At 42.8% G+C, this 20,250-nt stretch overlaps 1 protein-coding gene across 5 annotated transcripts in view; it reads right to left on the minus strand.

Annotated features, from left to right (window-relative positions):
• Nucleotides 1–418: 418 nt before the first annotated feature.
• The window catches only part of LOC142097307 (linker for activation of T-cells family member 1-like), a 48,005-nt gene continuing 28,173 nt past the window's right edge, over nucleotides 419–20,250 (minus strand). For 3 of the 5 annotated variants that reach the window (XM_075179030.1, XM_075179029.1, XM_075179031.1), the window contains exons 3-14: nucleotides 18,761–18,794; nucleotides 18,245–18,297; nucleotides 15,870–15,933; nucleotides 15,531–15,586; nucleotides 13,839–13,877; nucleotides 10,092–10,194; nucleotides 7,581–7,657; nucleotides 4,998–5,048; nucleotides 3,840–3,890; nucleotides 2,913–2,975; nucleotides 1,628–1,657; nucleotides 419–652 (exon numbers count right to left, since the gene is read on the minus strand). In XM_075179030.1, coding sequence (XP_075035131.1) covers nucleotides 648–652; nucleotides 1,628–1,657; nucleotides 2,913–2,975; nucleotides 3,840–3,890; nucleotides 4,998–5,048; nucleotides 7,581–7,657; nucleotides 10,092–10,194; nucleotides 13,839–13,877; nucleotides 15,531–15,586; nucleotides 15,870–15,933; nucleotides 18,245–18,297; nucleotides 18,761–18,794 — 626 coding nt within the window. In that variant the 3' untranslated portion in view covers nucleotides 419–647. The remainder of the gene's footprint in view (nucleotides 653–1,627; nucleotides 1,658–2,912; nucleotides 2,976–3,839; nucleotides 3,891–4,997; nucleotides 5,049–7,580; nucleotides 7,658–10,091; nucleotides 10,195–13,838; nucleotides 13,878–15,530; nucleotides 15,587–15,869; nucleotides 15,934–18,244; nucleotides 18,298–18,760; nucleotides 18,795–20,250) is intronic. The other 2 variants (XM_075179032.1, XM_075179033.1) reach the window with 2 other exon arrangements.

Raw genomic sequence — 20,250 nt, forward strand, 5'->3', positions numbered from 1 at the left:
AACCATTTTTATCGTCCCGACTAGCAAAATACTGGCCAGGACCCTAATTATACAGTAACCTACAGAAAGAGGCCGATACGATTAAGCACAAAATGATGCTAAAAAGCCTATTAAAATAACATAATATGTACAAGTAGTTTGTTGCGTTTTACATTTTGTTCGATTTATCCATATATGAAAGAATGTTTTTTGAAGCATCTATTTCAAGTTATGAATATGTTCATATCTTCATTTAACGCAAGGATTTGGCCATCTCCATGTTTTCTTCTTCAAAGTCCTCAGGACATCAGACTTGACCATAAGTCCATGACTTGATATGTTGATGGTCCTTCTCCCACGTGTCGTCATCTCACTTCTTTCGGGCTCACAGATTAAAGCTTCGGAGATGACCAAGAGCCGTTGAACATTACTGGAAGCCAAAGTAGGACACATGGGTTTTGACAATGTGGAACCAGCCAGTTTGGAAACTCTAAAGGTTCCTGGTAAGTCCAAAAGACGAGGCAAGATTTTTCCATGGATAGACTAGATCAATTATGTGCAAGCAATAGTCTAGACCCTCAATAAGATCTTTAGTTTTTGCTGCCATGATCAGGAAATAGGGGGGAACTCTTTCAATGTTAATCGAGGGTCTGTCCTTCTGTGGCGCCCTAATCTGAAATAAATCAATATATTAAACAAAATGAGATAGTTTAACAGATTTTAACTGTTTCACAGAACTCAAATGAATTTACCAAGCAAATAGTGAGTAGTTTGCACATTGAGGATTATTTAAAAAATGGAATTTGGGGTATTGTTTTATTCAATGTCTGCACCATTCATCATACTGTGGGCCATTCATAATTTTTTTTGTGGGTGCAAATGATGCTGCAAATATGCGCACATGCAAAATGCGTCAGTTCTAGTTATACTGGTGAAGAGATTGGAGGAAGGGAGGAGTTTTCTATTTGAATTTTTGAGGGTTTTGTTTTAAAAAAAAGTTTTAAAATTATTATTTTTATATTATTAAATCTAATGTAAAAAAAAATATTTTCTAAAACAAGGCTTCAGAGAGTCAAAAGAGACTCTAAATGATCCCCGCTCAGCACTATTAGACAAATGGTAATCTGTTCCTAATTTAAAAGTAATTCTAGCGTTCTAGCTGTTATCAGGCCCTGGTTTGAGGGAAGAACTGTTTATTGGGGCAGCCAATGCCAAAACACAAATATAGAGCAAAAAGATTCATATCACATAACCAAGGTACAGGGATGATAGCAGTGGACAGAGAATAAAAATGAGACTACGAAAGTTTCCATATATGTGCTACATAGGACATCAGAAAATGAGGTAGGGGGGTCATTCAATCACATCAGTTTTGAGCTAATTAATGAATATGAAGTGGAGGGAGGAGGGAGGGGAGGTGGAATTTGAAGCGGATCCACTTGGGTGTGACGGAATACGGGACCTACGACAAACTGAGTATGATTTAGGAAAAGGGGTTACACTGGGAGAATGGGCAATTTCAGATAGTGGGGAAGGGTTGGTTATGTAGGAATTTCAAGGGAGCCCAATTTTTTGTGAAAGGAGGCACAGGTCCCCCCCTCCTTCATTATATACACCCCATCCATTCAACTGATCACTACGAACCTACCATCATCAACATTTTCATAATCCGGCATGTCTGAAAAAGACGACACAGTACAGTGTTTAAAGAGCATGTATTATTTAAAACAGTAAAGCTCCCATGAAACGTCTACAGGTGTCAGCGTGATTCGTAATGAATACGAATTCAATCATCTGTGTTTTTACTATATTATAGGAGTAACGTCAGCAGTCATCTCGCTATAGCTGATAAAGAGGAATATTAAACATCATTATGTGCTGTATTTGCCATTGTCTGTCATGTAAAGGACAGGAAATGGCAAGTCTTACAATGGGTTTGTATCCCTACTTTTTCTAAATTCTAGAACTGGACAATTGTCTAACACATGGAACTGCGGGGCCATATTACCATGTTCTGGTGCAGGAAAATAGATTTACAGTAAATATGATATAACATTTCCCACTTTCCTGACTCTTTAGACGAAAATTGGCTTCATTAGCTGAATTGTCTTGTTGCCTACACAAGTTGGGCAATGCATGCTGGGAATTGTAATTTTAGCCGCAAAACCAAAGTTGTCTATATTTACATTACTAGCTTTGATCCCCCCATTCCTCCTACCATCGCCTTATTTTTCTCCTTGGGACATTTTTTGAATATATTATTTACTCTAAATATATGTGTTGATCAATAAAATACAAAAAAAGATCTATTCTCGGCACTGTTACACTAGGTGCTAAAAAGATGTATAGATGTATGTCCAATTGACCTGTAGCTGAATAGAACCTGTGGGTTCTCTGTAGATACAAAGCACAAAACACAAATATCAGCACTGGAACATTGGATATCACCTATTGAATACTGAATCCGCAATATTGATGTAAAGAATTACATTTATTGATGTATAAAACAAATAATACATATGTATCAAGCCAATTTTACGATTGGGAGCTTCTTGACAAAATTATCCCTTTCTAAATAAGTGTCGACACAAATAGACTCTTTTGTATTCAGTATTACGGATTTCAATCCCAAATCACTCACTGTGAGAGGATCCTTACATATTATTTTTTATTATTCATTTACAATCAATTATTGTATTTTATTTTATATTTTTTGTTTATTCTTTGTGGCATATGTTGTCAGTGCACTGATACATATGTATTATTTGTTTTATACATCAATAAATGTGATTCTTTACATCAATATCGCGGATTCAGTATTCAATAGGTGATATCCAATTTTCCAGCGCTGATATTTGTGTTATATGTGTTGATCACTCTGCACAAAATGGAGGCAATGTTTTACAGTCTTTTATACATCATAGAGAACCCACCATGATTACTGGGGCTGGAAGGTCTTTCTTCATCTTCCACGTTCACATACTCTTGACTCCCACCTGGGGAAAAGGTGAGGGATGGGGGTCACATTCTGTAGTCTCCGGAGCTTGTCCATTGCACCCCAACAATTCAGTTGATCTTTTTCATTCTAATTCTACCTGACATACATCAAAACCTCCTTCCCCCCTGTCCCATCCCTCAGCAATAGTCTTTCTACTGACTTCTATGTATAAACATTAGCTTGGTTCATGCTCAGTTGTACTCTGTAAATGGACTAGATGTTTGCACTAGATCTGTTGGACACCAGGTGTCATACTTTACTATTAATGCAACGCGTTTTGCTCCTTTCGGTTGCACTTCGGTTAAAACAAACAAAAGTGTCACTAGTAATAAAGACAGCCCCTAAGTTCACTTACTCTCATGATTAATTTAAGTCCTACATAATGCTAAACCGAGCACTAGTTTAGCAGAAAAATTGCTATGTTTTATTTTGATGACAGTAATGGTACTTAGGGGGTAGATGGTTGGACTTTTGATGTAACAGTAATAATTTTGCATGGTGCAACTCTTCATACTTTTTCACTCTCTGCAAACCGAGACGCACTTTGAGTTTGCAAAGGCATCTCTCGATTGAGGAGAGTACTTGCCCATATTTGTGGTCTGGGTGGACAATCTAGACGGTTGGGGATTTATGCTGGACATCCGTCCTTGCAAATGTGGTACGAGGAGTTGTATATCACAAATGGCCTTCAGTTAGCATATTGTCACTCTTAATATACCATAATCATACACTAAAAATATATTTCCTATACTGGACCCTCCTTACATTGTATCCCCCTGTCCAAGCTCTTCTAGCGCTTTAAATCTTCACTTTGCATTTATCACTAAGTGAGGACCCCATTAACACAAGGTAAAGAGCGTACCCTTTGAATCACTGGATCCCAAAACATTTACATAATTGTCATCGATTGTAACTGCAGGAAAACAAGAAACACGTGTTATTTAGAACTGCATATTTCTGAGTCAGATCTTAGATGGATATATTAGGCGCAAGCTCAACAGCTGCTAATTAGTGACGCAATCCCGCATTTGCATATCTCATGCAGGTACTGCCTATTCATGAATGACCCCTTGCCTTCATATCGAGGTGGACGAATTTCGGCAAAGTGAAACTGATTTCAATGCTATGAAAGGAATTGCATTTTTACGTAAATTATTGCTTTTTTTTTTGAAAACACACACACAAATATACTGGCTTATTTAGATAAAAAATATTCTCTCTCATTATGTGGTATATAAAATGGTTGGAAGCAGTGCTCTTGCCGCTGGTCACCCATTGATTTACAGGGTGAAACCCTATTGCCTGTTAAACATCCGTTTTCGCGAGCATTAGGACTTTACGTCCTTTAATAAATAGACATCTAAGATAATGAACTCTTTTATAACTGTTATACTACAGCCAAATCTGGTGACATTATTGTATTTCTTAAACCTTTATATCTTGTTAGATGGTGCGCTACTGCCATCTTCTGTCTTAAGTCGTAACTTATATTGTTTTGTTCAAAATTATCTGTTAAAATAAGGTGATCATGTGTTATAAAACAATTCAACAAATAGCTAGACAATTCTTTAGAATAGCTGTTTAGCACTTGGTCATTTATTCAATATTTTTCTCTGTCAAATTTTGTATATACTTTTTTTATAATTGTATATATTTGTTCCAACCTCTTTCTGAACACACACATATATTTCTTCGATTTTAGGAGAAATTGTTCTTAAACTTTATCAGAAACAGGACCTAGAAAACGCAGATGTTTTAGTTGTACTTTGAAGTGCTCACCCATGTATTTTGCCACATATACTAGTTTTATAGAGGTGGTTATATACTTTACTAGTTGTTGTAGAGTGAGCTGAATTGTCCATTAATTATCTGCTTACTCCCCTGGCATTTTCCTTGAGGCCCTTTTATAAACATCACTTTCCCCACACACTCATAATTGGTTTAATGATTTGTTGATAAATCTGCTGTTAGAGCTGGAAGCAATATAGAAAATCAAATAAACGGCTGGAATTTCTTTTACCCTTTGAGTTGCTTAAATTTTGCACATTTTCATAATTCTCATCAGTGGCAACTGAAGAAGACAGAATATATTCGTTATTTTGAAAGTCTGGACACTCAACTATAGGCATACTGTACCATACACATAGAGGAGTCACAGACATAGTGAACAAAGATGTATGTATTGTAGGAATCACAACACACAAATCAGGGGAGGATTGGGCATAGGCCTTACCTTAACAATGGTGGTCACAGGGGCGGATCTAGAAAAGTACTCTACCCAGGGCGATTTAGGCCCCGCCCCTTTGTAAAATCTTAGGCTGCCGACGGCTGCACACTATGTGCAGGTCCGTCCAGCCGTGACAGGCAGGGACAGTGTGCTGCCCGGCTGCTCTGATTGTGTTAAACACAATCAGAGCAGCCGGGCAGCACACTGTCCCTGCCTGTCACGGCTGGACGGACCTGCACATAGTGTGCAGCCGTCGGCAGCAAGTGTCTGCTAGGGGGGGCGATTGCCCCTATCGCCCCCCCCCCCGCTGGATCCGCCACTGGGTGGTCAGTGGACAGCAATAGCCAATCGCTAGTCTGCCTGTTGCTGTATAGGGTCCCAGAGTACTATGCGGCAGACAGGAGGTCTCACATCACTTCATGTCTGCCTGATGTGAGTAGCGACGCCGGGGAGAGCAGCTAAAGGTAAGTGGACAGGGGTGGGGGGGGCTGCTTATTCTAAACTATGGGTGGCTGCCTATTCTAAGTCATACAAAACTATAAGGAGGGAGAGAGTGTTGTATGCTGCTATAATGTGTGAGGGAGTGGGGACTCTTAATATATTGTCTGATATCAGGGAAGGGAGGGGGGCTGTCTTAATAGCATTTCGGTGGTAGGTAGGCTATTAATACAATAACGGAGTTTAGGTGGGGGCTTATTATTTTATGGGTGCTGTTTTATTTGTGGGATGATGCTGGGGCAATTTAATTTATTGGCGGGGTCTATTAAATTAAGATGGGGTGCCAGGGCCTTTAATTTAATGCTGGGTGGTTATGGGTGTTTAATTGAATTTGGGGCTGAGTTTGGGAAGGACGGCAATCTAATAAATGTGAATATTAATTATTTAATGCTGGAGATGGTTGTGGGAAATGGTTATATTAAACGTAAATGCTATTATTTTATTGCTAGGACTGTTTGGAGGGAGGGAGATAGGTTTATTTATTACATAGGAATACTATTACTTTTATGTCAAGACTGGTTGAAGGGAAATAGATCTATTTATCAAATGTGAGTGCTATTATTTTAATGTTGGGGCTGTAGGGAGGTCTAATTATTAAATGTGGGTGCTATTGATTTAATGCCCAGGATGGTTGGAGTTTTCTAAATTTCATTTACCCACTTTTTTGTTCCAAATAGGGCCTCCAACATTCCAGGAGCCAGGCAAGCAGCAACTGAGCTAAAGACATCAGCAGCCACAGGGAGTGAAAGTGACAAGAGCAGGTAGGAGAGAGCAGGACAGTCTGCCAACCATTCTGAATTGGGTTGGGCAGTCCTGAATCTGGGTGACTGTCTCACTTAGTCAGGGTTTGGTCCGACTACATGGACAGTTGGGAGGTATGTCCTACTTCACACTGTACTGCTCATGAAGGGGGAGCTGCGTGCACCTAACATTAGTGCACACAGTTTTGCCTGTGTATTTGTCTAAAATGTATCTAAAATGATACCCCCCTGACTTAAGTGCCCCAGACCCCCCAAGAGCCTTATTCCAGCTCTGGTGATACTTTAGTGGTTCTTGCATTGATTCCATTGCCTCCTTCTGCCTTACACTGGTCCCATTCTCAGATCACTTTGTAGAACATATGGCCAGCACCCAATGCACTGACAATTACCATTAATCCTGCCTCCTTTGTACTTTGTGTTTTCTTGCAGATACTTGCAAAATGTCACCTTTGTGGTGATCGCACTGGATAGCCATTTATTATAAGAATTATTTTTAATGCCTTTTTTTGAAACACACAGTGCACATATTTATATATTATATAGAGAGAGATTTGACTGGTAGTTTGCATCTCAGAATGTCAGGAAAAGATGTAACAGTGCGGTGAGGTGCTCATATGCTGCTCTGGCAGACTGATCAGATACAATGGTGCCAACATGTTTCATCATAGTTAAACTTATTAAACAAAGTCAGATATGTTTCCATGAAGGGAATACTGGAAGGATGTGTTAGTAGGTAACTAAACAAGTTGGAGCACAGAGGTAAAAACCAGTCACAAATCATCCAAAAGGATTCATGTATTTTTATAGCACAGGACTGGCAGCTTTTTCCCTGCATTGCTTTAGCGATGACCCACTGTGTCTTAAGTCATCACATCCAGGTTTTCCTAAATCCCGCCTACTTTTGTGTTGGCCCCACCTCCAGTTGACTGGGTCCCACCCACATGAGACCACTTTAAGAATTATTTCCAGGGCCACTTTAAGCTCCCAATCCGCCCCTGACACAAATAGAACAGATGCAACAAAATCCAGTTGTGATCTACACCATAAAGATGACAACACGCTGCAGAGACCACACTAGGAGACATGAGACAGACACACAGAGAGAGAGCGTACGTACGGGAACTGAGGCTCACTCGGTTGTCCTCAGGGGAACAGGAGACAATCACCACTGGCCCAGGATCTGGAAGTACCTCACTGTATGGATATAAGTAGTGAACATCAGTACAAACCAAAATACTTTATCAATGAGCAAGAACTCTGCTTGTACCAAATGCTATATATTATCTGCACGGGGAAGTTGTATAGATCTCTGGAGGGAATTGGACTGCAGGTATGGTTTGGTCTGAGAGTAAGTTTTATAAGGTTAATGTATGGGTGGGAACTGGTGTCATGGGCATTGGGGTTAATGTATGGGTAGATACTGGTGTCATGGGCATTGGGGTTAATGTATTGATAGATACTGGTAGCATGGGCATGGGGGTTAATATATGGATGAGAACTGGTATCATGGGCATTGGGGATAATGTATGTGTGAGAACTGCTATCATGGGCATTGGGGTTAATGTATGAATCAGAACAGGTATCATGGGCACTGGGGTTAATGTATGGATGCGAACTGGTATCATGGGCATTGGGGTTAATGTATGGATGAGAACTTGTATCATGGGCATTGGGGTTAATGTATGGAAGCGAACTGGTATCATGGGCATTGGGGTTAATGTATGGAAGCAAACTGGTATCATGTGCATTGGGGTTAATGTATGGATGCGAACTGGTATCATGGCCATTGGGGTTAATGTATGGATGAGAACTGGTATCATGGGTATTGGGGTTAATGTATGGAAGCGAACTGGTATCATGGGCATTGGGGTTAATGTATGGAAGCGAACTGGTATCATGGGCATTGGGGTTAATGTATGGATGCGAACTGGTATCATGGGCATTGGGGTTAATGTATGTATGAGAACTGGTATCATGGGTATTGGGGTTAATGTATGGAAGCGAACTGGTATCATGGGCATTGGGGTTAATGTATGGATGCGAACTGGTATCATGGGCATTGGGGTTAATGTATGGATGCGAACTGGTAGCATGGGCATTGGGGTTAATGTATGGATGAGAACTGGTATCATGGGCATTGGGGTTAATGTATGGATGAGAACAGGTATCATAGGCATTGGGGTTAATGTATGGGTGAGAACTGATATCATGGGTATTGGGGTTAATGTATGGATGAGAACTGGTATCATGGGCATTGGGGTTAATGTATGGATGAGAACTGGTATCATGGGCATTTGGGTTAATGTATGGATGAGAACAGGTATCATAGGCATTGGGGGTTAATGTATGGGTGAGAACTGGTATCATGGGCATTGGGGTTAATGTATGGATGAGAACAGGTATCATAGGCATTGGGGTTATTGTATGGGTGAGAACTGATATCATGGGCATTGGGGTTAATGAATGGGCAGGAACTGGTCAATGGGCATTGGGGTTAATGTATGGGTGGTTACTGGTGGCGTGGGCATTGGGGTTAATGTATTGGTGGGTGCTGTAGTCATGGGCATTGGGGTTACTGTATGGATGGATGCTGATGGCATAGATATTGGGGTTAATGTATGGGTGGGAACCTTATAAAAATGTATTAGATTTATGGTATCTATAATATAAAAGCCTAGTGGCGTGTGTTAGTCTGTGTGTGGAAAAAAAACAAACAAGCTGCAGCGCCACCTGCTGGGCGGAGTTATACACTGACCTACTAAATTCTTAGCATTATCTAATATCTATAATATAAATGTCTAGTGGCGTGTGTTAGTCTGTCTGTGTGTGTGTGGAAAAAATAAAACCAAGCTGCAGCGCCACCTACTGGGCGGAGTTATACACTGACCTACTAAATTCTTAGTGGGTGTGGAAAAAAAAATTCAGAAAGGGCTGAAATTTGGTATACTAAGATGTTTTTAATTTGTTAATTTAATTTGTTAATTGTTAAAAGTGTTTATAAAGATTTAAAAAAAATATATATATATTTCTTGAAGGAGAAGTGACAGTTGGGAGTGGTTGGTGGTTGCCGGGGGTGACAGTGGGGAGTGGTTGGTGGTTGAGGCCTGGGCTATGGCCCAAATGCATGACAAGAACCTTTTTAACACCTTAAGTAGCTTGATTTGACTAGAATGCATGAGTATCATGCACGGGTTAACTTGTATAAAAGTAATAGCCTAGCGGCGTGTGTTAGTGTGTGTGTGTGTGTGTGTGTGTGTGTGTGTGTGTGTGTGTAAAAAACTATTTTCTCAGAAAGGGCTCATCCAATTGACCTGAAATTTGGTATACTGACATTATTTCACCAAAAAATTAGAATATTGAAGTCAGTTAACTTCCATCATCCCCCCTTCCCCCCGTGTGAGGGGTAGTAAAGGCTAAATTTACGAGTTGAGGGGTCAATCTAATTTTCTTGAGGTAATTTTACCTCATGAACACACATTGAAAAGGGCACTTGCGTCGGGAAGTAACGCTCTTCCCCTGAGGAGGCCTGGGCTAGGCCCAAATGCATGACAAGAACCTTTTTAAGACCTTAAGTAGCTTGATTTGACTAGAATGCATGAGTATCATGCACGGGTTAACTTGTTCTTACATATAACCACATCCCGGGTTGTCATTGGAGTAATTTGCGTCTCCGCCTTCATCATCATATGGATCATCACTGTCATTTTCCTTAGTTTTATCATGTTGATACACTGGAATATAAATTAGAAAACATCAAATAAAATATGTATATGAAAAGATATAAAAACTCAGTAAAAAGGGGTATTTGCCCCTGGGTGGGCCTCTTTTCTACAAATGAAAAGCCCTATAGGAACTTCAACCCCTAGTTGTCCTAGGGAAAGACGATTTGTGTTCCATAATAGGAAACATCGTTATGGTGACTTACTTGACAAAGGTGATCTCATTGGTCTACAAAAAATATAAATAACAAGCTTCATACAACTTATGATTCAGGTAGCGTAACACATTACCTCACTGGTTATGAAAAATGATACATGGTCCACTGTTGTGATCACTGTCCTGCGCCCACTGAGATCTGTACTCACGGACATTGATGGCATTGGCTGGTTTTCCGACTTCAACCAAAAATAAGTTTGCCATATAGTTCTATACCTGACGCCACTGGCATGTTATGGATCTAGTTTTAAACCCTCGCTGCTTATGTGCCCAAAATATGGCAATGGCAATCTGGCAGGATTATTCTGGAGTTGTTTCTCTCTCTGAAGTGTTCTAGCATAGCACACACGTTTTATGATTACTCATCCCAGGATTACCAGATGTCATGGAGCAGTCCCTGTTTCTGGCACTCAAAGGGGGCTGGGCTTAACAATTTTTGGATGTTGAATTATCAAATATACTTTTTATTTTTTGGCTTGAAAGTTGGGAGCCCAATGATTGGTTTATTGCAGTAGTGGAACCAAAACACAAGTTTTAGTCTTTCCTAATGCTCTTCCTCCTCCATCTACAAGGGGGATTTGCTGGGCATGTACCAAAAACTCAAAAAGGGGGTAACTGACCAAATAAACCAAGGACACGTATGATCATACGTACATGCATTTTCTGGTTGGATGTGTCGGCGGTGGGGGCAACCGCACACCGTCTTAACATGTATCTATGGATGCTTCCAATAAGCCAGGTGGGTAGTTTAAACTCATGACCATATACAGTGGAATCGGCTGCAGGAGCCCAAGTCCTAGGGAGCATTCTATAGCTATCATCTTTATAGTGTATGCAACTGTACTCCTCACTGTCCATCATATGTGCAACGTTCTGATTGGTTTCCTTTATACTCTTGCATTCTGGGTTCCTCCACCTCTCACTCTTAACACTCTTTGGATTGTCACCTTCCCATACTTCTGTCTGGACCAGAATGTTCTCTAGATTGCCGCCTGCTCTGACCGCTCTCTACCACTCTCTAGATTGCTGCCTGCTCTGACCACTCTCTACCACTCTCTAGATTGCTGCCTGCTCTGACCACTCTCTACCACTCTCTAGATTGCTGCCTGCTCTGACCGCTCTCTACCACTTTCTAGATTGCTGCCTGCTCTGACCACTCTCTACCACTCTCTAGATTGCTGCCTGCTCTGACCGCTCTCTACCACTCTCTAGATTGCTGCCTGCTCTGACCGCTCTCTACCACTCTCTAGATTGCTGCCTGCACTGACCACTCTCTACCACTCTCTAGATTGCTGTCTGCTCTGACCGCTTTCTACCACTCTCTAGATTGCTGCCTGCTCTGATCTCAGCCTGAATGTTTTGAGCTCTGGACCTTCATCTGAGGATATCAGAATTATATATTCCAATGTTTGCACAGATTATGTTTTATCTCCTACCTTCTGGACAGTTTTCACTAAATTTATTGCCTGTGTCTCCCACTTTCCTGTGCCTGCAGCCCCCTACTACTACACACACAGGATGTGGGAGCAATCGAATACTGGTGAGCCCATTAAGCTGTAAGGAACATGGGGCTCCTATCTGCAGGGCCGGTGTATGAGTTTTTGGCACCCCAAGATCCCCCCACCATATTACACAAAGCTGTACAGAGACTGTTTAATCATTCACGTCTGTCCATGCCCCATTGGATCTTATTCTCCCTGGAAAACACAGGGAGAACATACAAACTCCACACAGATAGGGCCATGGCCCAAATAAAACTTATTAACTCAATGCTGTGAAGGCACAATGCTAACTACTGTGCCACCTTGCTGCCTTTGTAGACATTTATAGATTTCCACTCTGTAGAAGTCCATGGACACTCAAAGGCAGTGCTTGCTTGTCTCACTAGCATCTCATTTGCATGCTTCAGCCATAGGGTAATTGAAGAGCGACAAAGACGAAGGAGAACAACAGATAGACCTCGTCATTTTTTAAAATTAAACAATTATGTTGAATAAACTGCACTTACAAAGCTAGCAAATAAGCCAACAGATACTGAGGTATTGTTACCAAGGTGCGTTTTGGAGTTACCCCCTTCAACAGACAATATGGAAGACGTGACATATTATGCAAAATTTATACCAATTTCTCCTGAGTTATGTGACGTTGCACCCTAATTATTATGTTGAAGGAGGTAACTGCGAAACGCGTAGTAGGCACAAATATTGTGGTTAACCTGATCCGAAGTGTCTTGGTAGTAATACCTCAGTATCTGCTAGCTTACTTCCTTTCCTAGCGCTCTCTAATTACCCTATTACCGACATCACCGGGGTAGCACTGCATATCTAGGGCAGCACAGTGGCTCAGTGGTTAGCACTTCTGCCTCACAGCACTGGGGTCATGATTTTGATTTCCGACCATGGCCTTATCTGTGTGGAGTATGTTCGTTCTCCCTGTGTTTGTGTGGGTTTCCTTCGGGTGCTCCGGTTTCCTCCCACACTCCAAAAACATACTGGTAGGTTAATTGGCTGCTATCTAAATTGACCCTAGTCTCTGTGTGTCTGTCTGTGTATATTAGGGGATTTAGAGTGTAAGCTCCAATGGGGCAGGGATTGATGTGAGTGAGTTCTCTGTACAGCGCTGCAGAATTAGTGGCGCTATATAAATAACTGATGATGATGATATCTGTGAAAGGCACTATACCCCAGGAAATGCAGCTGGAGACTATATTCATAAGCCCCATTACTGACTTTTATCCTCACTTTGATTGAGAACACTAATTACATACATCAGTCATAGGCAAGGAGCAATCCATGAATAGAAGAAGTTGAGGTTTTGAAAAAAAACACAATAGCAACTGGTTATCTAAAGATTTTATTGTTGTCCTGTGATGATGTTTCCTAAAGTCTGATTGGTCAAATTAGTAGCTTGTATCTCTCATGTACAAGAATCTATCAGTCTTTTAATGCCCTCTGTGTTTGTAAGAGTTTAGCATTTACCCTGATATGTTTAGATGTACGTGTAGTACTTTTATATGTGTTTAATTTTTTAGCGAGTCATCTGTTACTTTAAGTTGACAATTAATAAGTAACAGCCTCTGGTACCACTTGTCGGAGATTTCCTGAGGGGGGGGGGGGGGTACATGTGCCACAGGATGAGACAGGTTCAGATTTGGCCAAACTGCAAATAATTCCCTTGTTATGTGTCAGTTGAAAATGCATTTTAATTTCAGTCTGTTTGCTGTAAATCCAATAGTTTTGTGATTCAAGAAGAAAAAAATGTAATGTTACAGGAGCAGCAGCGCCACCCTCAGGCGGTACTTGGTGACTGCAGACTTAATGATCATACGTACAGACAGTATTCAGAGGTTTAGAAAAGTTTGAGGTGCAGAGGATGTAGAGAGCATGAGGAACAGGGAATGTGAGTGAGGTCTCAGCTGAGTGATAAATTTAACACTTACCCATTGTGATTGGTGTACATTCGCATCCATTCGAAATACCTGGAACAAGAGATATAGGGAGAAAACATAAAATAGATATTGCAGGCAGGGAACGATGGGTAGTCACAGTCAGTGGCGGATCCAGGGGGGGGGCGATCGGGGCGATCGGCGTCCCCTAGCAGGGGCTTGCTGCCGGCGGCTGCACGCTGTGCAGGTCCGTTCGGCAGTGATAATGTGCTGCCCGGCTGCTCTGATTGTGTTTTAAACACAATCAGAGCAGCGGGACAGCACATTATCACTGCCGAACGGACCTGCACATACTGTGCAGCCGCCGGCAGCCTTAGAAGTTAGAAAGGGGGCGGGGCTTAAATCCCCTCCCCCCTACATTGCCCGGGGTAGAAAAAAATTCTAGATCCGCCCCTGGTCACAGTACGTGATTCTTTAAAAATAGACCATCAGAGATAGCTATCCCTGCTATACCACTGTGCAAATCTATATATACTTATTTGCGAATATTGATTGCCTCATATCCCTAGGTGTAAATGGAGGAAGATTCCTTTTGAGATGATGATGATAACTACATCTGAATATATCAGTACCATAGGCAGGGTAGTGTCTAGGGGCCTGATTCATTAAGAATCTTAAATGAAGAGGATTCTTATTTCAGTCTCCTGGACAAAACCATGTTACAATGCAAGGGGTGCAAATGAGTGTTCTGTTTTGCACATAAGTTAAATACTGCCTGTTTTTTCATGTAGCACACAAATATCAACTTTAAATTTCAGTGTACAAATAAGCTATCAAGTATTTGTGTGCTACATGAAAAAACAGGCAGTATTTAACTTATGTGCAAAACAGAACACTCATTTGCACCCCTTGCATTGTAACATGGTTTTGTCCAGGAGACTGAAATAAGAATCCTCTTCATTTAAGATCCTTAATGAATCAGGCCCTAGATGTTTTGTGCTCCAACTAACATGCCGCTCTGCTCCTCCCCTACATAATTTGCCTTAAACGTTTGTGTGCACAGGTTCCAACATTATAGTCACACCCCTGCTGAAATCATCTGATATTTGTGTACTAACATCTAAATCATCAGATATTTACTAAATGTGGATCTAATGTCATTTTTTTGCAATTTAAATGCTCATCTCCATGAAATATTATCTTGCAATGGTCAGAGCATAAGAACGACTAATGAAATTAGCAGTAAATGTGTAGACTGAACAGAATTGTGCGGGAGTGTCCGGGAGACTTCTGATTTCCGGGTAGGTCTCCCAGGGGCCCCAGGAGAGCAGGCCATTCTCTTGCACTGCATTGTGCCTACTTCCGAACGAAGTGGGTAAAATGGGGGTCTTCATGACGCATTTCGCTGCAAATCTCGTAATTTTGGCTCTGCACCTCACGGAGGAATGAAGCAATCACGTAATTGTGGTGTGGGGCCAAAATGATGTAAAATGTGGTCATCTGATCCCCTCAGTACACTCACCTCACCTCCCCTCCAGGGGTCTCCCAATGTGAGAAAGAAAAATGGCGTCAACCATGATTTATAAACAGGGCCAAACATTTACGCTGACCAATCTTTGAGATCTGTGACAGCTCCAGGATATTAGGGTAGTTGGTAATGATGTAGTATTGCTGATACAGAGCATGATTTGGCCCCCAGACAGATGGGCCCTACAACGTTGCACCATGTGACCCTGAAATACGCACCTTGTAGATCTCTTCCTACTGAGCTCCTGCGGCTATCAGGGAGTACCGGAGATCTCCTGTACACAGAGGAGATGTGCACATGGGTTAAACACCACACATAGGAATGAGCCCTACATTACAATCTATTTTTTTAAAAAATATTTGTCTTTACATACAAAGTATCTTGTAGGTCACAACGCTCCACACAACATAGATCCTGGAGATACTTTGCTCAAGTCAACAAACACCCAACACTCGCTCCTCTCTTCATGATTAATTTAGACTATGAAGAATGACTCTGCTGCCATCTCTGGCAATAAAGGGTATTGCTCCGACTCTATAGGGTTGAGAGGTACTTACGGAAAAGGGAGCAGGAAGTCCTGTTGAAACGTGGTGGCCTGAGAGGTCAGCGTTCGTGGAAGATCTGTTAGAAAATTATGTGGAAAGGGTTTATCAGAGGTCAGTTGTAAGCTATCCATACCCGGCTTAGACATCGTACATCAGTAGCCCCATTATCACCAGGTCTGGGGGAATTTCTAGGACTATGTTACCTAGCCTCCCATTTTCTCAGTTTATATTTGTGACTATTGCTGTATATGTTTGGTGGAAGTGTTATCATTGCCATCCAATTGGTACAGAAAATGCCCCTGCGGACATGTTCTTTTCAGCATGACTACAGCTAGTGCAGACGCACTCTGGGGGTAGTGCAGACGCACTCTGCGACTAGTTCAGACGCACTCTGCAGCTAGTTCAGACGCACTCTGGGGGTAGTGCAGACGCACTCTGCGACTAGTTCAGACGCACTCTGCAGCTAGTTCAGACGCACTGGGTGGCTAGTACAGAGGCACTCTACAGCTAGTTCAGACACACTCTACAGCTAGTTCAGACACACTCTGCAGCTAGTACAGACGCACTGGGCGGCTAGTTCAGACGCACTCTGCAGCTAGTTCAGACGCACTCTGCAGCTAGTTCAGACGCACTGGGTGGCTAGTACAGAGGCACTCTACAGCTAGTTCAGACACACTCTACAGCTAGTTCAGACACACTCTGCAGCTAGTACAGACGCACTGGGCGGCTAGTTCAGACGCACTCTGCAGCTAGTTCAGACGCACTCTGCAGCTAGTTCAGACGCACTGGGTGGCTAGTACAGACGCACTCTACAGCTAGTTCAGACACACTCTGCAGCTAGTACATACACACTGCAGCTAGTACAGACGCACTGGGTGGCTAGTTCAGACGCACTCTGCAGCTAGTACAGACACACTCTGCAGCTAGTACATACGCCCTGGGTGACTAGTACAGACGCACTCTGCAGCTAGTACAGACACACTCTGCAGCTCAAAAGTATCCTGTGGTGATTTGCACACAGACCATGTTACACAGTGTCCTATTACTGAGGGTGCAGTGTACAGTGACTGGGAGTGCAGTGTCCTATCACTGAGGGTGCAGTGTACTATCACCGAGGGTGCAGTGTCCAGTGACTGAGGGTGCATTGTTCAGTGACTGGGAGAGCAGTCTTCTTTCACTGAGCGTACAGTGTCCAGTGACTGAGAGTGCAGTGTCCAATGACTGAGGGTGCATTGCCAATGACTGGAGAAGCAGTATCCAGTGTCCAGTGACTGAGGGTGCAGTGTCCAATGACAGAGGGTGCAGTGTCCAGTGACTGAGGGTGTAGTGTACAAGGACAGAGGGGGCAGTGTCCAATGTCCAATGGTGCAGTGTCCAGTGACTGAGGGGGCAGTGTCCAATGTCCAATGGTGCAGTGACCAGTGACAGAGGGTGCAGTGTCCAATGACAGAGGGTGCAGTGTCCAATGATTGAAGGTACAGTGTCCAGTGACTGAAGGTGCAGTGTCCAATAACAGAGTGTGCAGTGTCCAGTGACTGAGGGTGCAGTGTCCAGTGACTGACGGTGTAGTGTCCAGTGGCTGACGGTGTAGTGTCCAGTGGCTGAGGGTGCAGTGTCCAATGACTGAGGGTGCAGTGTCCAGTGACTAGGAGTGCAGTATCCAATGACAGAGGGTGCAGTGTCCAGTGACTGAGAGTGCAGTGTCCAGTGACTGATGGTGTAGTGTCCAGTGGCTGAGGGTGCCGTGTCCAATGACTGAGGGTGCAGTGTCCAGTGACTAGGAGTACAGTGTCCAATGACAGAGGGTGCAGTGTCCAATGACTGAGGGTGCAGTGTCCAATGACTGGGGGTGCAGTGTCCAATGACAGAGGGTCCAGTGTCCATTGACAGAGGGTCCAGTGTCCAATAACTGAGGGTGCAATGTCCAATGGCTGGGGGTGCAGTGCCCAGTGACTGAGGGTGCAGTGTCCAGTGGCTGACAGTGCAGTGTCCAATTACTGAGGGTGCAATGTCCCATAACAGAGGGTGCAGTGTCCAATGACAGAGGATGCAGTGTCCAATGACTGAAGGTGCAGTGTCCAATGACCGAGGGTGCAGTGTCCAATGACCGAGGGTGCAGTGTCCCATAACAGAGGGTGCAGTGTCCAGTGACAGAGAGTGCAGTGTCCAGTGACAGAGGGTGCATTGTTCAATGACTGGAAGAGCAGTATCCAGTGTCCAGTGTCTGGGGGAGCAGTATCCAGTGTCTAGTGACTGGGGGAGCAGTATCCAGTGTCCAGTGACTGGGGGAGCAGTGACATGTTCCTAGAAACTGATGCAGATTGATACTTAAACTGTGTATAACCCCGATAAAATTCCCAGCGCTACCTGATCATTTCCTTTCTTACCTGACGGCCTTTTGATGATCATAAAACTTGGTGGAGAAGAAATATATTGGACCCTACAACATACAAATGAAAGAAATAAGGTTTTAATAGAATAGTAAAAATTGAGATCAAAAGAATGCTGTAAACCAGTGCATGCTGGGAACTGTAGTTTAAAAGCCAGGTTGACTACTTCTGATCTAAACTGGAAATACAAAACACATTTAGCTCTACAGGATAGGAAAGGCGGCTGATATATTATAACTAACAGAACAGCGGGGGCTGGTGTGAGGGACACCCCCTGGGGACTCTGTAATATCACAGTCTCCAGCTACGGATATACAGTTCCTGCTGATCCAGGATATTAATTCCCCTGTAACACAAATCCTCCAGCAGATTCCAGCCCGTGAGAACATCTATGTGAACCTCACATTAGTGTCACACGTTTATCCATCCTATGAGTGATGCCTGAATGTATCAGAGCACAAGACTGTACTATAAACAACACAGCACTATGCAGGACAACACAGAGGAACTTACTTGTCGTCGTAGTAATCGGTCTCTATTATATGAACTGCGAGAAAGATAAGTTTATTAGGACCACAGTGTTGGAAACATCTTATACACATTTACACTCAGCGCACCACTTCTATTACACCCCTGTCATGTCAGCATTGGGGGTCCCCTCCAGACTTCTGTCTTTGAAGGACTATTACCTTTTACCTCCTACTTCCACCTGACCCATAGCTCCCACTTTGAGCCTCAACAATTGGTCCATTTCATGATCCACCAACCAAAAAGAATCGTTTTTAAAGTTTGGAAATTCCCCATTCTCAATCTTTAGACAAACCAAACAAATTGAGCTAATTTCGAGCAAGGAGAACGGGCTCGAACATGTTTCAGTCTATTTGAGCTTAAACAGCTACATTGTATCATAATATCTTCATGCAAATGGCGAATTTCAGTCTTCGAACTATTATACTGTAATGTTCTAGTAAAAATATAGAACGAACCATTAAAAATCCTATAACATCCTGTAGACATCCAAGCTTGGGCAGTGAGGAAATGCAACTTTTTTATCGCCTATTATAACTGAGAAGCAAACGTTGAACTTGACTTGATTCGATCAAAAGTTCGAGGCTGAAGGGTCTTATAATACACAAGCGATGCTAACATTTATATAAACTCCTATAAATAATCTTCTCTATATATGTAAAAGAAGAAGTTTGTTTGTTTATCTTTTTGTTTGTTTGTAGGCAAAAATCTTCCACACCCCTGCACCGATTCGGATGTAACAAAAAATGCGAGGTGGTCCAGTTGGATCCCAGGCAGATATTAAAGGGTTTAGGGACCCGGTCGGACACTGGCCAGAAATTTGACCCATGGAGCCTGTTCTGAGCCTTCCAGTGGATGGATTTGGACAAAAATTTCAAAAGACTTTTAACATTGGATCCCAGAAGATATACTAGGGGGTGTAGGTCTCAATTGGACCTCCCAGATACACTGGCCAGAACTTTGACCTGGAGAGCCTGTTCTGGGCCCTCAGCTGGATTGATTTGGTTTGCTTGCATTCGGAGACCCCTGCACCGATTGGGATGAAACCAATGCAAGGTGGTCCAGTTGGATCCTGGGCAGGTTTTAAGGGGGGTAGAGTTCATGTCGGACCTCCCGGGTACGCTGGCCAGAACTTTGACCTGGTGAGCCTGTTCTGGGCCCTCAGCTGGATTGATTTGGTTTGTTTGCATTCGGACACCCCTGCACCGATTGGGATGAAACCAATGCAAGGTGGTCCAGTTGGATCCTGGGCAGGTTTTAAGGTGGGGGGGTAGAGTCCATGTCGGACCTCCCATTGGTGTACGCTGGGCAGAACTTTGAATCTGGGAGCCTGTTCTGAGCTTTCCACTGGATTGATTTGGACAAAACTTTCACAGACTGGTAACATTGGATCTCAGAAGACATACAAGGGTGTTGAGGTTCTGGTCGGACCTCCCATTAGTGTACGCTGACCAGAATTTTGACATGGGGAGCCT

Source organism: Mixophyes fleayi, chromosome 7, assembly GCF_038048845.1.
Source record: "Mixophyes fleayi isolate aMixFle1 chromosome 7, aMixFle1.hap1, whole genome shotgun sequence".
Taxonomy (NCBI): domain Eukaryota; kingdom Metazoa; phylum Chordata; class Amphibia; order Anura; family Limnodynastidae; genus Mixophyes; species Mixophyes fleayi.